The 18,831-nt window shown below is 46.7% G+C and overlaps 1 protein-coding gene across 1 annotated transcript in view; it reads left to right on the plus strand.

Annotated features, from left to right (window-relative positions):
- The window catches only part of RIOX1 (ribosomal oxygenase 1), a 268,462-nt gene that overhangs the window by 64,571 nt on the left and 185,060 nt on the right, over positions 1-18,831 (plus strand). Inside the window, exon 4 of the mRNA XM_078649274.1 lies at positions 18,001-18,100. Within this exon, the coding sequence (XP_078505400.1) occupies positions 18,001-18,100 (100 nt within the window). The remainder of the gene's footprint in view (positions 1-18,000; positions 18,101-18,831) is intronic.

Consider the following 18,831-nt stretch of genomic DNA (forward strand, 5'->3'; position numbering starts at 1 on the left):
ATCTCAAACCTCCCCTGTCGGACTCTTGGCATATTGATTCTAATTTAGTGAGTTTTGGAGCTAAGTCAGGGAAAGGCTATTGGAATTGTGGGGTCATTAAGAATCTACTCTAGTCTTTTGGTATCTACTGTGGAGAATTTGTCCCATTGGAACGGGAGGGATCTTCTGGGCTTTTCAGATTTCTTGGATTCAGTAACCTTAACTGCTAGGAAAGTTCCTCCTATTAAAAAACCTTCAGTCCTACCCAAACCACTTCTGCAATTAAACATTGAAATAAATAAATTGATAAGGGGGCAATACTTACTATTTAACAAAGATCGGTATCATAAATTGGTCCTGTTAAAAAGAAGGAGATCGAGGTTGAGGGCTAGGTTAAAAAGAGACAAGGATGATTCTCTATTGATTAAACTCTGGGAATCCTCACATAAGGGCCATGCCAGGACATTCTGGTCTTTAATTGCCGAAGGTTGTGGCTCTAGATCCCGTCCCACGCCAATCTCCATTGAAGAGCAGATTTGGGTTCAATATATTAAGCAATTGTATAGCAGTAATGGCTTTCAACAGGATAATGATCCTTTGTATGAGGATCATCTCCCCTATGATCCCCCGTCCGAAAAGGATATCGAATTAGCTATTAGGGGCATGCGCTCTACTGGCGCGATGGGTCCAGATGAGATCCCGATTTCTGCTCTAAAACAACATTGCGAACTATGGAGTAAAATTCTCTATCCAGTGTTCAAGTTTTGTTTTATTAGCGGTAATGTTCCTACATCTTGGAAGGGGAGCATACTAGTTCCTCTTTTCAAGAAGGGAGCTAGAGATCTCCCTCGGAACTATCGCCAAATTGCACTTTTAGACGCTATTGGTAAGGTTTTTGCTAAATATCTCCTTAATCTAATTAACGATTGGGTGTCTCTGGCTGAAATCTTACCCTATGAACAAACTGGCTTTAGGAAGAGGCATGGTACCCTTGATAATTTGACCGCACTTATAGTTTTAACAGAGAAATATGTCAAGGTTCGTGGAGGGCGAGTTTATGGCGCCTTTGTCAATTTCTCCACAGCTTTTGATAAAGTGGATAGATCAGTACTGTGGGGAAAGCTATTCGATTTGGGGATGCCATCCTCTCTCATTAGATTGGTTTGTGCTTTGCATACGGATACCTGGTGTAGAGTGTTGTTGGGGGGGGAAAGAGGTCTGTCTAAAATTATTGCTACATCCAATGGGTTAAAGCAAGCTTGCTTGCTAGCTCCTTTGCTGTTCTCTTTATATGTAGCCGATTTACCCCAGGCTCTTTCTGCGAGTACCGGTATTGCTCCGAATTTGGGGGGTTCCCCAATTATATGTCTTATGTATGCTGACGACATTTTAATTCTTGATTTAACGCCTAAAGGGTTGTATAATCGACTGCATGCATTACACAAATATGCAGGAAAGCATCACTTGACAATAAACATCGCAAAAAGCAAAGTGATGTGTCTATCGGGCAGGAAAAACCCCAAATATGTGAACTTTCATTGGACTGTAGGGGGCCAAAAATTTTAAACAGTAAAATCTTATACCTTCCTTGGCAAAATTGTTATGAGCAATTTAAGTGAAAAACCCCACATAGCTAATAATATCCGGAAAGCTATTGTCCAAGGAAAGAGCTTGGTGTCCCTATATAAGGCCACAGGCAGAAGACATCTTGCGATATTGTTGGAGGTATTTAGAGCAAAAATACCCGTCTCCTTACTTTATGGAATCGAATTAATTGATATAAAATGTTGGAGTTTCTTAAACTCCTCTGAAGGTAAAATCCTACGTAGCCTTTTCTCTGTCAATACAGCCAGTTCAACAGCTGCTCTTAGACAGGAACTTGGTTTACGTAGCAGCTGGGTTCAAGGTTTAGCGGGGAGTGTTCGCTGGGCTCTTAGCCTGGCTAAGGGTGAACCTGGCACGTTACGATATCTTATTAAAACTGAGCTACGGGGGAATCTTAATGATCACTCCTTGATCCTAAAAAATCTTAGATATGCTGTGAACCATTTACAATTAGATGAAGAAGTTTTATTTTCTTTATCGTCATATCAGTTGAAATTCCTTCTGAAGTCTGCATCTTGGGAATTAGGGTTTAGATTAGACAGAGAGTTTCGCATTCAGAATAAGGGCACCACTCCAGTCATTGATTCCTGTATGATTAGGAAAGCGCAACCTTATGTTCATTGGAATATTCCTCATGGAGTTAGGCGCCTGGTGCTTTTATTAAGGCAGGATTTACTCCCTTTGAAATCACTCTTATCAAAATGGTATGGTTCATCAGCCATATGTGATTTTTGCAATATGAATAATCAGGATTTGCCTCATGTTATGTTTGTCTGCCCAGCTCTAATGTCGCACAGGCGCAAGTGGTTAAGACTGATTTGCCTCCAATTGAATATTTTATCAGCTACTGCTTTCATTGCGGCCATGAATAATCCCCCAAATGAAATGTTTTCTTTTAAATTGTTTAATTTCTTTAAATGTTTCTTGAATTTGTATTATGTTAAAGTTTTGATGTTCAGTTTTATTATGTATATCTTTATATTTTTATTTCCTGATGTATACACAATGTTCCTTTATGAAGCTTTTTTGGAATGTAATATTTTGTCTTTTATGTGAATCTCATGTGAGTTCCCTAATCATATAATAAATAAACTTGAAGCATACATGTAGTCACCTTAGTGGCGGGAAAAGCTACACAAGCCCCCTGGTAATGCCAGATGACTAAATTAATGAAGGTGCTGGTGCGCGTACGTTTAAATAGCCAAGTGGGAAAAGGCAATTGAGTGTAAAAGCCACAAGGGAGAGTTCCTCAGAATAAGGACACTCTACAAAGGGTTGCACTTATTATGTAAGGATATATTCGCCATAGAGGATAGCGAGCCAAGTTGCCGAGTAGAGGCACTGTGAAGTTTGCGTTTGTGGCGTGGCCGCATCACAACAAAGCGCAAGCTGCAAATGACTGATACCAGAGGGCTGTCCCTCCGTTCTAACAGGGTTGCGCGATGTGGGATCTCTATCCAACGTAAGTCTGTAGAAGTCGCTACAATGGTGTGTCACCGTAGTGGTGTGGCGCTTTCGAGGAATCTTGCCAAAAGAGGGTCAAAGCACCTGGCACATTTAAAAGCTGGCAGACCATAAAGAGGATACATTTGGCCTGGTAACACATGATAGCTGTGACAATGTAAGAATGATAAACAAATGGCCTAAGTTGTTAAGAAACACAAGGCAAAATATATAAGAAAACTTAATTCAACTAGAGAAGCAAGTGATACAGTGAAAGCAGTCATATTTCAGTGAAGAGAGCGCGTCATGTTATCAAGGCTCCTCGGGGCTGAAATGCGTAATGGCTACATGCTGCTAAAGAAAAATAAAAAGAACTTTCAGCACTCCATTGGTGTCCGTGCTCCAGTCTTTGTGATTAATCTGCAGAAGTGAGGAGGAGAAACTACCAGCCGACCTACTGCAGGTTATTTAATTGCTTTTAATGTACAGCAAATAAGGAAGCCTACTATAGGTGAAACACTGTAACTTACCTGACTGCAACTGCAAGTACCAGAATGCATGAGTGGCCAACAATGTGAGCCACGCCCACTGTGGTAAATAAATATCGAACTACTAACACAGGTGAGCCTTTCCTTATTGCTGCAAGCAGTCCATGATTAAGAGGCGGGGTCCTCGAAACGCGTCGGACATGACATGGCAATCACTGGAGGCTGCGAGAACGAGTGTCGCCTCGAGGAAAACACTGTAGGGGCATTGGGAGTGCCCGCCTGAGCGCAAGGGCGTTTGTGAGACATATATATATATATATATATATATATATAATCTATGTCCATCCGTCCATCCGTCCTTCCTTCCTACTGGTGGTCCCAGGATGCTTGTTTCCGGTCCAGGGAAGACATGGCTTGGCAGTTCGGGCTGGACTGTTCCCATGAGACACAGGGTCAGACTGATTTGCATATGGCCATGTCTGAACTGGGGTGGTGGAGTGAGCTAAGGAATGGTGATGGATTAAACCCAATCAGTTGACTGGGGGTGAGTGTTTGATTCGCTCAAACGTTCTGTCCATCATCCCCTTTGGTATCGCTTGGTTCAGAAAGCGACTTTTTTTAAAATGGTGTAAATCCGTTAAGTAGTTGCTCCCGACCACGAGCTTCACTGTGATTGGTTGCCAACACTCCCAAGCAGGAAGTGTTGGCAGCCATCTTATGACTCGGTAGAACCGAGTCACAAGAAGGATTAAAAAAGAAGAAAAGGGGGCAGAGTAGAAACACCCTGACCCCCTAGGCCTGCTCATGGGGTCCCACAAGGACCCGCAGGCCCAATAAGAAAAGAAAAAAAAAATTAAAGTCCGAATGCGCGCTGGGTGCGCAAATCAGGATGAATTTCTTTTTTTTATTTAAATGAATCGGGGGTACGCCACTACATTTAAATGAGCCAAAGGGTGGGCCAGGTCCCTGGAACAATCCTATAATTATATTGCAGGGAACTGCGGGGCCCTTGCAGCCCCGGGTACCGCCACCTCCCCGGGGCTTGTTTTTTAATTAGTGGGGGGCCTCCGAGGCCCTCCTAAGCCCCGGGGACCGCCACCCCCCGGGGCTGTAATTAAATATGCAGGGGGGGCCTTGCGGGCAGCCCCCCTCCTGGAGCCCTTGATGGCCCTGGGGACCGCCACCCCCCAGGGCCGGCTAATGCAATGGCCTGGGGTACCCACCCCTGTAAAATTGCTGTTTGGAATGGCAGGGCAGGAGCATGGCTCCCCACCCTGTCATAGCAAACCCTGCTTTGCTTCATTGACTCGAGAGCAGGACCACCCCCCCCCCAACCCCCCTCAACCAAAATTTATCAGCCTCCCCTGAAATTTGGCTCTAGTTGCGCTCCTGACTGGCATCCGCCGGGTCTGCCCACTCCGCTCACGCTTACAGAATTCCGTAGATTCTATCCGGTGTATGTCAATAATCAAGCTGTGGGGCAGGGAATATCTTGCAGACAGGATTCCGGGCCTTTTATTACCAGTGCACCACGGACCCAGCAGCTTGCTTTAGGGGATCCAGTGAAAGGGACTCCGGGAATCCAACAGTCAATTCCTTGATCCAGAGATTAACAACCTGGGAGGGTATCCACTGAATGAGAATGTAGTGTACCACAATGAGAATTCCAAGCTCATGGACTCGGTTTACCAGGCATCCTTGCGGTAGTCCCGCCAGCCAGTGGCCCAGATTTTAGTGGGCGGGAACCCAGGGTACTAGAGCAAAGGCTGTGGGGGATCCCATAGCAAAGAAGACTGGTGCCTCAGGAACTGGTGTGGTGCCTACTCACGCTCTGTGCGTGGCGTCTGCTCTCCGGAGGCTTGGTTTGCAATCCTGACGCTCCGCCGGGGTTGCCACTGGTTGGCATCCAATTAGAGCCAAGCTTGTGATCAGGGGTTAAGCTCCACCAACATATGTACTTATCCAATCACTTCGCCAATACCCATGCACTGATAAATTCACCATACACTCTCCTTGCAGTACTCTAATCATCCAGTTCCTACCCATGTACTCATAGAATGACCCAAAGTTACAAAACCAAGGTCTTCCCCACTGCAAGAGGTAACATGGTTGCATGCGCAGTCAACAGCACAATGTAATGTGGTAGGGCCTAGGGCCATCATGCATACATAATAAACACACGGACACAGTTAGATAGATAGTGGAACTGGCTACGGGCACGTGCTCTTGGACCCTTTTTATTACCAGGGTCACATGTCCAGTGACGTCTGTGCTGGATGCATGTGGGGTGAGTGTAAGCCAGCCCTCATGAAATGGTTGGTGCCGGCAACAACTACAGCAGTGCTCATCGGATCACACACAGATATTCAATCATAAAGGGTCCATGACTTGTGGTGCACTGAGGTAGGGGCACCAGAGGTGAGTGTCCTCATGTGAAGAAATTGTTAATGTTATTCCTGCTGCCTGAGGTGACATTGTTGCGTCCGGTGTCTACAGCACAAAAGTCAGTCATAAAGGGTCCATGAGTTGTGATGCACAGAGTTTTTTGTTTTTTGTTAAATAAAACCCGCCCCCCTCCCACCACCCAGCCTCATGGCAACCCCCAAGAGGCAAACCCAATGAACTACCATAGCATGACATCGTGAAGTGTATAACATCGGTATCATAAATACACAGTGATCAATACGATCAACAAGAACAAAATTCAAGCAATCAAAGGCGTCCGCCATGGGGGGTGGCGACGCCTCGACGGTCGGGCAAACCAACATATTCACCTACGAATGTGCTAGAAAAGCATTGCAAAGATACATAGTCCAACAAAGAGGATTAAGAATTATATAAAAGTCTATCAGCCAGTCACCGGGTCTGTGAACAGGTTTGCACTAGTCTGGGAATCATCATGAACCGGAGATGCCGGGTCAGAATTGCTGACCCTGCCCGACCCCTGTTTCTTGTAGTTCTGACAGAACTCCTGCGCCTCCGCGGGGGTGTCAAAAATGTGGAATCTGTCAGCCACGTCCACCTTTAACCGCGCTGGGTATAGCATACCATATTTGTGGCCCAAGTTTCTGAGCGCAACCTTGTCGCCGTTGTATGTACGTCTCGCCTCCTGCACCATGAGCGTGAAATCTGGAAAAAAGGATAAGGCGCTGCCCTGCCACTGGATCTCTCCTTTCTCTCGCGCCGCTCGGAGAGCTGCATCGCTGTCCCGGAAATTAATAAGCCTTGCAATGATGGGGCGTGAAGGCTGGCCAGGTCAAGGACGTGGGCCCAAAGATCTATGAGCTTGCTCCACTACAAACCCTTGTGTGAAGATTTCTCTGCCGAATAATTCCACGAGCAATTTTCCACGAAGGTATCCATGCCACCAGTCGATGTCGTCTCTGCCACACCAAGGATGCGAATGTTGTTGCGTCGGCTACGTGCCTCAAGGTCCTCCTTTTTAATGGCCACCTCCTTTAGGCTCTTTTCAACATGTTCCAGACGTTTCAGCGATTTCAATGCACCGTCTTCAATGTCAGAGACCCTTGACTCCACCACGTCTAGTCGTCGGTCGTGTGCCTGCACCTTGGTTCCTATGTCAGCTAGTTTTTGCTCAAGGTTGTCGAAGCGGCTGTCTAGCGATTTAAAACCGGCCCTCATCTCGTTCATCATGGTGGTTACCAGAGTCGTGGTGTCTTGACTGCCAGCAGCGCTCCCGTCGCCCATGGAGGAGCCGGGGGGCATCTGAGGGAACAAGGGAAGCCTTCTCAAAGCTGATTTTGCGCTTGTTCAGATCCTTCTTTCCCATGTTGCATAAGGGGGAGCAGCAGGCAGCTGTAGGCGTATACAAATGACAGTGACCGAGGCACCAGTGCTCGCGGCAATAGGTCGGACTCAGTAACCAACACGCCGGTGTCGCAATATTACCAGCAGAGTTAGTTCTAATGCCTGTTGTGATCCGAGGAGCAGAGCGAGAGCACTGGTACTGAGGCCGGAGTTGTTCAACACCGTATTTCAAGCACAATCCGCCATTTGCTTGCTAGCCAGACGCGGTACAAAGACACTGCCGACCCAGTAAGATGGCGTGGTAATGTGGCGGTAGGTTGTCTCTTGGATCCGCGCCGGAGGTTAATGCGCCCCCTCTACGTTCGGTCCAATCGACGAATGACCAGGGTGGGGGACCCAGGGAGCACAGAAGGCAGTGGCCCGCTGCTGGACTCGGGGCTGAAGGGCTCCGGTGGTAGGGTAAGGTGCAGGGCAGCCGAAGTCTGGGCTAGAGCAGCAGTTTCTGCAGGGGCGTCGGAGAATCGGCAGGGCCGCCAGAGGACAGGGGTGATACTCACCCCCGCAGGACCCGCCGTAGCGCCCCGCCGCGGCCCGCGAAGAACCCGCCCCACGCCCCAGGCCCAACTGGGAGGACCGCAAATCCTAATCCCCTGCTCGGTCCGCGCCACAGGCCGCGAATCGCGGGCGCTTCCCCGGAGCCGGGAACCGAGCAACCCAGCCCAGCAAGGGACAAGGGGGGAGAGGGGAGGCCCAACGATCGCCGCGTAGGTGGGCCAGCCGCATGCAGAAGACCCGCAGGCGCAAGACTCACTAGCCGGCCGAAGCGCAGATCGGATCACCAAGGGCGAAGGCCGCGAGGCCCCTAAGCCCCTCTGCCGTTCTCGGGTTACACACCTCCGCCAGACCTCGTTCGAGCGCCGTGGATCAGTCAAACGGACCAGCTGCAGGATGGATTTAAGTTGTTGGGCTTGGAATGGATTAAAGCATGTTTATGTGCATATTAGCAGGCCCGACCGACTGGGCTTCAATCCGATGCGGCCAGCTTGGACGCCTCCGTGGCCACGCCCCCTGTGATGCACAGAGTTGGTGGCACCTGAAGAGCTCAGCGTGTGCGCAGCCCGCGATGATGGCGTGTCCTTGCAAGACAGGATTGGATATGTGTGCGAACTGCTGACCGCAGTGTAGGCCAGAGTCAACAGTCCGCAAGGGCACACAACCACGTGGTGTACTGAGTTAGTGGCAACAGTGGCGCTCAGCGGGTGCGCAGCCAGCGATGATACTTGGTTCGGGCGGGCCACCCTGGGAGCAATGTCTGTTACCTACTGGACTTTGTCATCTGCAATCTGAATTGTGAGCCCTGCTGGCCGCAGTGTAGATGGAAGGCAGAAGTCAGCACAGACATCGAGGAATGCTTTTTGTCACAATCTGCAATTAATAAATCAAGGTTGAATTCAAATTGTGAGCCCTGCTGACCGCAGTGTAGGCGTATGGAACAAAAGATGAAATATGTATGGAATACATTGTTGAAATATGAGGTTTCAGGGCCGTTCTAATTAGTTGCCTACTGGACTCTGAAATGAATTCATCAACACTGAATTTGAATTGTGAGCCCTGCTGACGGCAGTGTAGGCCAGAGGCAGCGATCAGCAAGGGCCCACAGGCATGTGGCATTGAGTTGAGCTGCACAGTTAGTATCACCTGAAGCACTCAGCATGTGCACAGCCAGCGCTGATGTGTGGTCCGGCCGGGCCGCACAGGGAGCAATGTCTTTTGCCTACTGGACTCTGCAATTAATGAATCAAGACTCAATTGTGATTTGAGCTGCACAGATTGGGAGCATTTGGTCCAATTATACTCTCTTACACAATTTGCAATGGCATTAATCTTGAATTGTAAGCCCTGCTGACCGCAGTGTAGGCCGGAGGCAGTGGTCAGCAAGGGCCTACAGACATGTGGCGTTGACTTGAGCTGCACAGTATTAGTGGTACCTGAAGCACTCCGCGTGTGCACTGCCAGCGATGATGCGTGGTCCGGGCAGGCCGCACTGTGAGCAATGTCTTTTGCCTAATGAATTCTGCCTCAATAAGGCTACGTGGCAGTGACTTGTGGTGCACTGAGTTAGTGGCACCTGAAGCACTCGGCGTGTGCACAGCCAGCGGTGATGCGTGGTCTGGGAGGGCCGCACTTGTAGCAATGTCTGTTGCCTAGTGGACTGCATCATGTGCAATCGCGACTCGATCTGAATTGTGAGCCCCGCTACCCGCAGTGTACATCGAAGGCAGTAGTCTGTACAGACATAACTCTGCGGTGCCTTGCCGCTGGGTTCGCAGGGGGCCTGTGTTGAGGAGGCCGGCGGTCCCGGCGGCTGCCTCGTGGCAGGGTCAGGGCCGATACTCTAGCAGACGCGTTGGCCTTCCCAGAAGTGAACCACGCCCTGAGCCCCGGTCTATTTATTCACACTCCTACGCTGATGTGGCGTATGTTGGACAAGCCCACTCCTCTTACGCTTACAGGGGGGACGACACAGCTACATGACCTAGATCTTCCCCACTGCCTGAGGTAACATGGTTGTGTCCACTGTCCACAGCACTACAAGCATCAGCAGTATATGTACACATGCTCTGTGGCTGCTCTGCATAGTGAGATTTGTCCAGCACATCACCATTACACTTGGCATTATGTGCATTGTCATTGATGGGTGACTTGCCATCTTCACACATACTTGGTTCCCACCTCTCCCAACATTCAGCTATTGTGTGGCTGTGAGGCCATGCAGTTTTGGGAAGGTCCGCTGTCCTGTTCTGCGTTGCCTCGGTGGTAGTGGGGGGGCGGGGGTGGTCAGGGAGGGAGGTCCTGGGGGTGGTGGCGGTGGGTGTTGTGGCCTTCTTGGGTTTCGGAGCTGCATGATCAGTAGCTCTGACATGTGTTGGTCTTCAGATGGGGCTCTGGACTGGGCTCCCTTTCATACTGTAGGTAGTCATCCTGTTTTACACCAGTAAAATGCAGATGTTAAATTCTTACTGCTAACTTGGCTTATCGCCTCTTTTTGAATCACATCGCAGATTTGGAAGGTCGTTGAAAATATCAGGAAGTGGTGTTTTCGTGTTTTTTTGCACGGGAACGCCTACTCTGCATATCATTAGCTTTAGTTGTCGCTCTCATTCGTGGCGATGTTTTTTGCGGAAGCTATCGCTGGAAAACTGGCGATATCGGCAGTTTTCACCGGGTTGAGAAAGGGATGATAATTCTTTTGCCACTTTTTCTACGCTAAAGTGCAGATAAGTCGGCGATAAGTCCTTGAGAATACGTCCCATCGTTTTTTTAATTGTTTCGCCCGGATTCGTGCTCCCAGCCACTTTAAAAAAAAAAAACATAGTAATACTTTTTTGTCCCTGGGGGTTTTTGTGGGATCCCTGAGCAGTCCTAGAGGGTCAGGGAGTTTGTACCCTACCCACTTATTGTTTTTTCATCTTTTTTTCTTGTGATTTGCAAGTAGCTACAACAAAGTCTTAATAAACACAGGGGCTCGTTTTAGAGTCACCCTATAACACAACAGTGGGGACTTAACGCTGAGTTATCGGCACTTCAGCGCAGCAAAAGTGGTGAAAGAATATCACCCAATTCTCTAGTTGGTGCACACTGCCACATTGCCCACAGGCTGACTGTTCCAACACAGCGGACAATCAACATCCTTCCGCAGACAAAGCTGCTGGCTGTGCTGCACCTGTTGGCCTCTGGTACCTTCCAACTAACAACTGCGAGAGTCTGAGGAGTCTCACAGCCAGCCCTATTAAACTTCCGCACACGTCTTGGATGCATGTCCACAAAAGCAACCTAGAGCCCCTGTATCCGCACCACCCGCTCGTCCCAATTCATAGTATTCCTGCACAACCAACCCCAACCGTTGCTTGACGCCTCTGTGCTCCAGATCCATGATTGTAGTCTCTGAAATGGGGGTGCGCCAGGTCAGGAAGTCTAGTAGTCAACAATAGGGGAAAAACAGTACTTTATTAGAAAAACATAAATTAACCACATAAAAACATCAAACAACGAGTGACATTCCCAACGGGGAACATCAGCTTGTGGATCGAAATAATTGTAGATCGTCCTGGAAATCCCCAAACTCTGTATTCAGAAACCTGTTGAATAAATGAAGACAATGGTCAAGCGTTAGTATGGTCACAAACGTAATATGGTACAATGTATTGCACTCGGACAAACTGGAATGCTTACAGGTATGATCAATCCTGCACAAAATGACCATAATAGTTGTTTGTGTGGTCGTAACCTTTGCAGGAAAGAAACGAAACGTTACAACCACACAAACCTCTGTTACGGTTTCATTATGCAGGATTTATCATACCTGTAAGCATCACCTGCATGTTCATTCACCCACACTGTGCAGGAACAGCTGGGGACCAAGCAGAGGAACCATGCAATGGCAGGCTTCCTGCACGTGTTGGGGGCAATTGACTGCACACATGTACTACTTATGCCTCTTGCCGACACTGCACACAATCACCGCAACAGAAACCACACACATTCCAACAATGTGCAGGCAAAACTGGACCACTAATGTCATTGCAAACTTCTCAGGCAGTGTTCATGATTCCTACATCTTTCATCAGCATCCCAGCCCTGATCCCAACACCAGTCCGCCGCCCAGCGATGACTGCCAACCCTGCGCACCCAGACCTCAATGCTCACCTGCCGCCACCGGCGTGTCTCCAAGAGGACTCACCACGTGCCGGAGAAACCTACTCAGCCATCGCTGGATTCCGTTTAAGGAGGTACAAGGGGACCCAGTAGGTAGTTAAGGACCTTGGGTAGCAGTTTCAATAACAGTGGTCCTTAAAAAGAACTGTAGGAACATATAGATAACATATAGCCTCCAATGAGTCCTATATTCATTAGTGTCCAGCCTGACACAAATTTAATCAGTTAGGTAAATGTAACAAATAGTCAAAAAGCAAACAAACAATACTGTGGGACACGATCCTGCATTCGATTCACAAGAAAATCACACAAAAGGAAAAAATGTTTAGAGCAAACATAAAGTTTTTCAGGCAACAAGTGGACGGTAGCTTAGGTCAATGGTAATACATAAACAAGCTATCCCCGATAGTTAACACACTGGTAGAACACATTGGTTGACTGTGAGACTATACAAGTGGTCGACGGCGTTTCGATCCCTTAGAGCGTATAATGGGATCATCATCAGGACAGGCCCCCAGAGCATCCTGCTGCACCGTGCGAGGAGTCATGTCTGTACAGTCAGCTGCGTTTGGCGTACACACGGTCCAGCCGAGCTCACAATTCAAATCTGGTCTTGATTGCCAGGATGGTGTATCAAGGTCTACGCATCATTGCAGACTGCACACCTACTCAGCTCTGGTGGCAGTAATTCAGTGCATCTCAAGCCATCGCCACGTGGTGGGAGGCCCTTGTCGGCCAAAATGCCTCGGCTGCCACCAACTCGGTGCACCTCAAGTCATCGCCACGTGGCAGAAGGCCAGTGTGGGGCAAAGTGCTTTGGCTGCCACCAACTCTATGCACCTCAAGTCATCGCCACGTTTCGGGAGTCCCGTGTTGGCCTAAGTGCCTCGGCGGCCACCAACATAATAACCACTGGGATATACCCAGATAGAGAGTGGAAATGGCATCGAGCACGTGCGCCTGGCCCTTTTTATTGGCAGCGTCACATGTCCTGTGACTCCTTTGCTGCATAGGTGTGGTGTGGGTGTAAACCAGCCGTGAGGGAGTGGCTGTGGCATGCTGACAACTAAACCTGTGACCAGCGGGGCGCAAGTTATTGTTAGCTGAACTAACTATAACGGGGGAATTTCTATGGTTTTGTACGAGAGAATTGTCCAACTAACTAGAACGTCCCTGAAACCTAAGGTTTTCAGTGAATTTCCAAGTTTTTTAAAATGCTAATTTCTAACTATAACGTGCTAAAACATATGGTTTTTTCAGTGAGTGAAAAAAAAAGTATATATTTGTGGGGGAGGACCCCTGCAACCTCCCAATTTACCTTAAATGTGTGGTAAAAGCATCCATAGTAAAAAAATGCACGTTTTAAAGACATGCGTGCTTAAAAATGCGTGTTAAAGTCACAATGTGGTAAAAACCTTGTTGTAAAGGCTGTTTACCCTTATTTTGATCTTTGCACTTTTTTCCTATTTTTCTCCAGTTTTTCACCCGGACATTCTGACTACCTTCAGTAGTTGCATTTTCCACGTGTTTAATACCGGGCTCTTGGAGTTACTGTGGATTGTTTAATGCTGATGGAGTAGCAATTCCAGTTACTGTCCACTTTGTGATTGACCTGCGACTCGGATTGAGGCCCCAAGATCTACAGATGGATCCCGACAGATACAAGAAAGACAGTCACCCAGGCCCTCATCAGCAGCAGACTCGACTACGGAAACGCCCTCTACGCAGGAGCCCTGACCAAGCTCATCAAACTACTACAATGCATCCAAAACGCCTCGGCACGACTGATCCTCGACGTACCACGCCACGGCCACATCACCCCCCACCTGAGAAACCTGCACTGGCTCCCCGTCAACAAGAGGATATCCTTCAAGCTCCTCACCCATGCACACAAGGCACTCCACAAGACTGGCCCAACCTACCTCAACAGACGGCTCTCCTTCTACATCCCCAACCGCCAGCTACGCTCCGCCGACCTCTCACTCGCCACCGTCCCGCGCATCCGAAGAGCAACCACTGGTGGGAGATCCTTCTCCCACCTCGCCGCCAAGCAGTGCTTAATTTGTAAAATATGAAGTGCAGGTGCTGAAATGTTTGTCGGAGGCCACACCCACTTTTCCTGGTTCCGTCCACTCTCTCCACTGGCTCCGCCCACTTACTCTATTAGCTCCACCCACATCTTCAAGTGGCACTGCTAAAAGTCAAATATAATACCTGATCTGAATTGCAGAAAGGGAGCCTTTGTAAGATTTTGATAGGAGGTTCCCCGTTAACCATTTTGAAAAAGATTAAAGCAAATGTGCATTTAAAGCACACGTTAGGAATAAATTAGCTAAAACCACTAATGCGTTGAAATGGACAATTTCAGTGCTCTGTGTGCTGATTTGGGGAAAGGACAATACTGGGGGTAGGGCCGTGCAGACAGTGCTAGTGTTATGCAGCACCACTAACTAGGGGAATATACAACAGGGCACAGACATATGATTTGTAGCAAGAGGCAGATTGCACAGAACAAATAGTGTGCGTGCTTTTACAGTCTTTCACATACTCAAGATCACAGGAAAAGATTTGTGAGCTCAGCTGCCACAATTTTTTTACAATTATATTTTATTTATGGTTTAAAATAAACTGCATACACACACTGTACATACTTTGTATACACGGCAAACATGCACAGTTAGGTTTCAAAGAACAGGGTTACTCATACAGTCATAAAAATGAGAAATTACTTTCAGGGCAGAAATCCTAATGCAGAAATAACCTGTTCGATTAAAATATATCGACACATTTAATAACAAGCATTTGCAATGCAATAGGTCTCGCATTTACGCGAGTTTAAGCTATTTGCATTGTAAAGCCTTTTATTTAGGTTTTAAAAACAAAAATAAAAGGCATTGTCATTTGCAATGTCAATAGCTCAAACTCATATAAATGGGAGACCTATTGCATTGCAAATTCTTGTTTTTTGTATAGCTGCTTCCACCATGTTGACAGACCTCATGCATCATGTCCATATGGGTAAACCACAAACAACACCCTTTAAACCATGCACTACAAGGGGGGGGGCGGGACTATGCCTGATGCAAATTAAGGTACTTCACAACCTCCCTCAGGTTATGAAGAGCAATATAAATATTACATGTGAACCACGCAGAAAGCACTTCATCACAATACTTATGCATTGCATTCACCAATGGTTGTTACACTTTATATAAAGACGTATATTGAACATCTTCTGCCATCTTGTATACACCCTTGCTGGGAGTTTATAGACTTTCTACATAAGCGTTATTGCCTCGAATGCCTTTTTTTATAATGCCCCCTTGTGATCTTTATTCAGTAATACCGTCTAGTTCAGTTTGTTATTTTACCATTTGTTTCGCATTTACACAAAATCTTAGTAATACTTATTGAAATTAAAAAAGATACCAGTCAAACCTCAGGAGCTCCGCGGGAAGAAAGCGCTCTACAAATACTGTTCAACTAAGTTGTTGTGCAGTCACAGTGTCCTCCTGGGGCTTGGAACGGCAGGGCCCTGCGCTCCATATCTGTAAATAATGTAATTGGGATTAATTCTATATTGTAGTAGAAGCAAGCGAGCCTTAGAAAAAGGGACAATCGTGAGTGAGAAGAGGGGAGGAGGAGACAGTGTAAACTTATGGGATGACAATCAGGGAAAGAGCGCAAGAGGAGTAAAGTCATAAGGAAGGAGGGGCAAGAGCTTAAGAGCCCCACTCGTCCTCAACTGTAGTCAGTCCCGATCGGAGAGAGCCACAGCCACTGTGTATGGTGAAGGAAGCAGCTGAGCAGCGCTGCGTCTGTGGTTGCACGGGAAAGGTTCTGAGTCAGACTCTGACTGTGCATTTCTGATAGATATATATCATACAAGGCCTGCTGTGGAGGTTTAATAAAATTAGGTTTAATAAAAATGCATTTCCTGGGGGACTGTTTATAAAAGAGATACTGCTTTCATAGAGACTCAGTGCAGCTTTGAGGCATAGCCCTGCTTGGTGCATACACCGGTGGCCGCGTAACGCAAAAGGATTCCCCCCCCCCATCAATGTGGGTGTGCGGCGTGCTCGCAGCAGATTCATAGACCCGGCCCTGATATTTAAGTGCCGGTGCTAAGCACCGGCACAAATTAAGCACTGCCGCCAAGACATGGAACACCCTCCCACTGAGCCTACGACAGACCCAGGACCTACTGACCTTCAGGAGGATACTCAAGACCTAGCTGTTCGATCAGTTGCGCCTCCCCCTCAGCGCCTTGAGACCCTCGCGGGTATGTAGTGCGCTTTACAAATGATTGATTGATTGATTGATTGAAAGTGTATGAAAAACCTTCATCACATGGTCTTCAATACCAGTGTGAAAGATGGCTAATGACTTCAATTACCTTTAAGCAATTATTCTAGTTTATACTTGATGGTAGTGCAGGCAGCAACATGGGAAAACAGCACAAGGAGCAGGGTCAGATCTGATCTTCTTAAAGCAGAGCTCTATCTAGACTGGGTTGGTGTGCGAAAGAAAATGGGTTGGAATTCTACCCATAGCGCCTGCCTGTGGTTTAGGCCAGTTGCAATAATTTCTCCTATCACCTTTTGTGTCTTTGAAGTAACTCTCTAAGTTGCATGGGTATGCACAGAAGTAGGTCCCTTGCATGCTGTGTCACAGGATTCAGGCCGGTACCTCATTGGCTAGCTCTAATAAGGCAGAAACTGGTCAGGGATTGCTTGCATTTCTTTCTGAAGGATCCCTTGCCTGGCAGTTCGAGTTGGACTGTTCTGACGAAGCACATGTGCATATCTGATTTGTATAAGGCAGGTTTCTGTCTGGAGTGGCACAGTTGGTGAAAAACAATGGGTTAGACTGCTACAGAGAGCAATTCCCATTTGTTTAGACTATTTGCAGGCATTGCTCTCATCACCTTTTATGTTTTGGGCTTTTGATGTGAGCCAGTATGTCAAAATTATGTACTTTACATGTATGTGCCCTTGCAGTGTCTTAGTGAAAAACGGCATTGCACTCTTTAATGAAACATCCACTTGCTTTAAAAAATATCTATACAGAATGAGGCTTTTTCAGACTTTATGATGATATAGCTTAGATTAAAAGTCTACCAGATTCATAAATAGGGAGTTCTGTGGAGTGCTGGAATAAATGCACAGGTAAAAGTGGAGTAGTGGAGAATTAGAGCGAAATCAGAAATTCTTTTGGGAGAAATAACGTCTGCTCGTTCTGTGCTGAGGGAACCTTGTGACCATTGCAGTTCACGTGGACGTAATGGTATCTCATCCAAATTTGCCTGACATTAGCCATGTCCATCACGTGTTACCAGTCGTGTCAGCATACATCTGGAAATGTTGTAAACCTTCATCCTGAAAATGTTACTGCTGTTGGTACTAAATAATTGTGTCTAATATAATGTGTGCATGCAAGTACTGGTATAATTGGAAGTGCTTACATTATCAATGTCAGGAAGAGCTACCAAAAAAGCATCCTGCTCTATTCCCTGGTGGAAGTATGTCAGCTCGGACCTGGATTGGAATGATGTTTGGAGAAGGATGGCGTAAAGTGACTGGAGACGAATGACTGAACGTGCCTGGTGCGGCTAAGTAGGATAGAGTTCTCCTCCCTTTTGCCCCACTTTCTCCTGTTCACACTACTCCTGGGAGTAAAGTACTTGGCAGTTGCCTCCACATCATGCTCAGTTTGATTGCTGCCCACAGGAAGCAACAAAAAAGAACAGATGTGGGATGTCAGGGCAAAGAAATTGCAGCGGAAGGTCAGGCTCTGATCTTAGACTAAGCACATGAGTGTCTTCGTAAACCTCTACAGTCTTTGGGTTTCAGGAGGAATTTCGCCCAAGGCAACCTGGGTGGCTACAGTATTCATTTAAAAGGCATATCACTATTTGGGTTACATCACAAACGTAACAAAGTGGCATCACACAATCTTGTTGCATTTTAATTTTTGCAATTTTCTTCTTTTTTTTCTGTAGTGACATATGGGAGAAAAGAACTTCACTTATCCGTAGGCATAACCCAGATTACTACAAAGGCTTGTTTTCGACTGCTGAATTTGACAGAATTCTCAAAGAGGTAGGATGCTTTTTATTCAAATAAGTACGTTTTCTAGGTTCAGAAGGCATCATTTTTGGTGTTTGATTTATCTTTTGTGTTATAAAAATGGACATTTCATTGAAATATTTTAAGAACTTAATTTGAAGCGCAGAACTAGCAACCTCTATTTCGTGTCCTAAATTCTGAATTAAAGAATTTGCTTATTACATATGTCATATATGTTGTTGTTGTAATACTTTATTCGATAGACATTTATCATAAAAGTACAAACATACAAATATATAAAAACAATCCATCCAAAGTACTACAATTACATCCAGAACAGCAAATAGCAAAAAACATCAGTAAAAACAATCTAAAAACCGTTAAAAGGTAATTATACATGATCCAACAATCTAGAGCGTATTATCCAAGCACCCCCCCAGATATTTTGCCACCCCACAGATGATATACATTGAAACAGTGTTAGTTGTAATAATACGGAGAGCTGACCTATGATCTTTTACACCCAACTCTCTACATACAGGTTTCAACCATTTAGTCCTAGCAGATTTGTAAGCCGGACAGGCAAGCAAAAAATGGCCAAGGGTTTCTTCTGGGTATTGGCAACCAGGGCATTTTAATTCAATCGCCCCCTTAGACTTCCACTTTTTCAAAAAGTTTTTAAGGGGCAGTGTGCCATACCTTAATTTCAAGAACAAGGTTCTATCTCTTGCTACTTGTATAAAATCCATAAATGGTTCTAACTT

Source organism: Lissotriton helveticus, chromosome 6, assembly GCF_964261635.1.
Source record: "Lissotriton helveticus chromosome 6, aLisHel1.1, whole genome shotgun sequence".
In the NCBI taxonomy this organism is placed as follows: domain Eukaryota; kingdom Metazoa; phylum Chordata; class Amphibia; order Caudata; family Salamandridae; genus Lissotriton; species Lissotriton helveticus.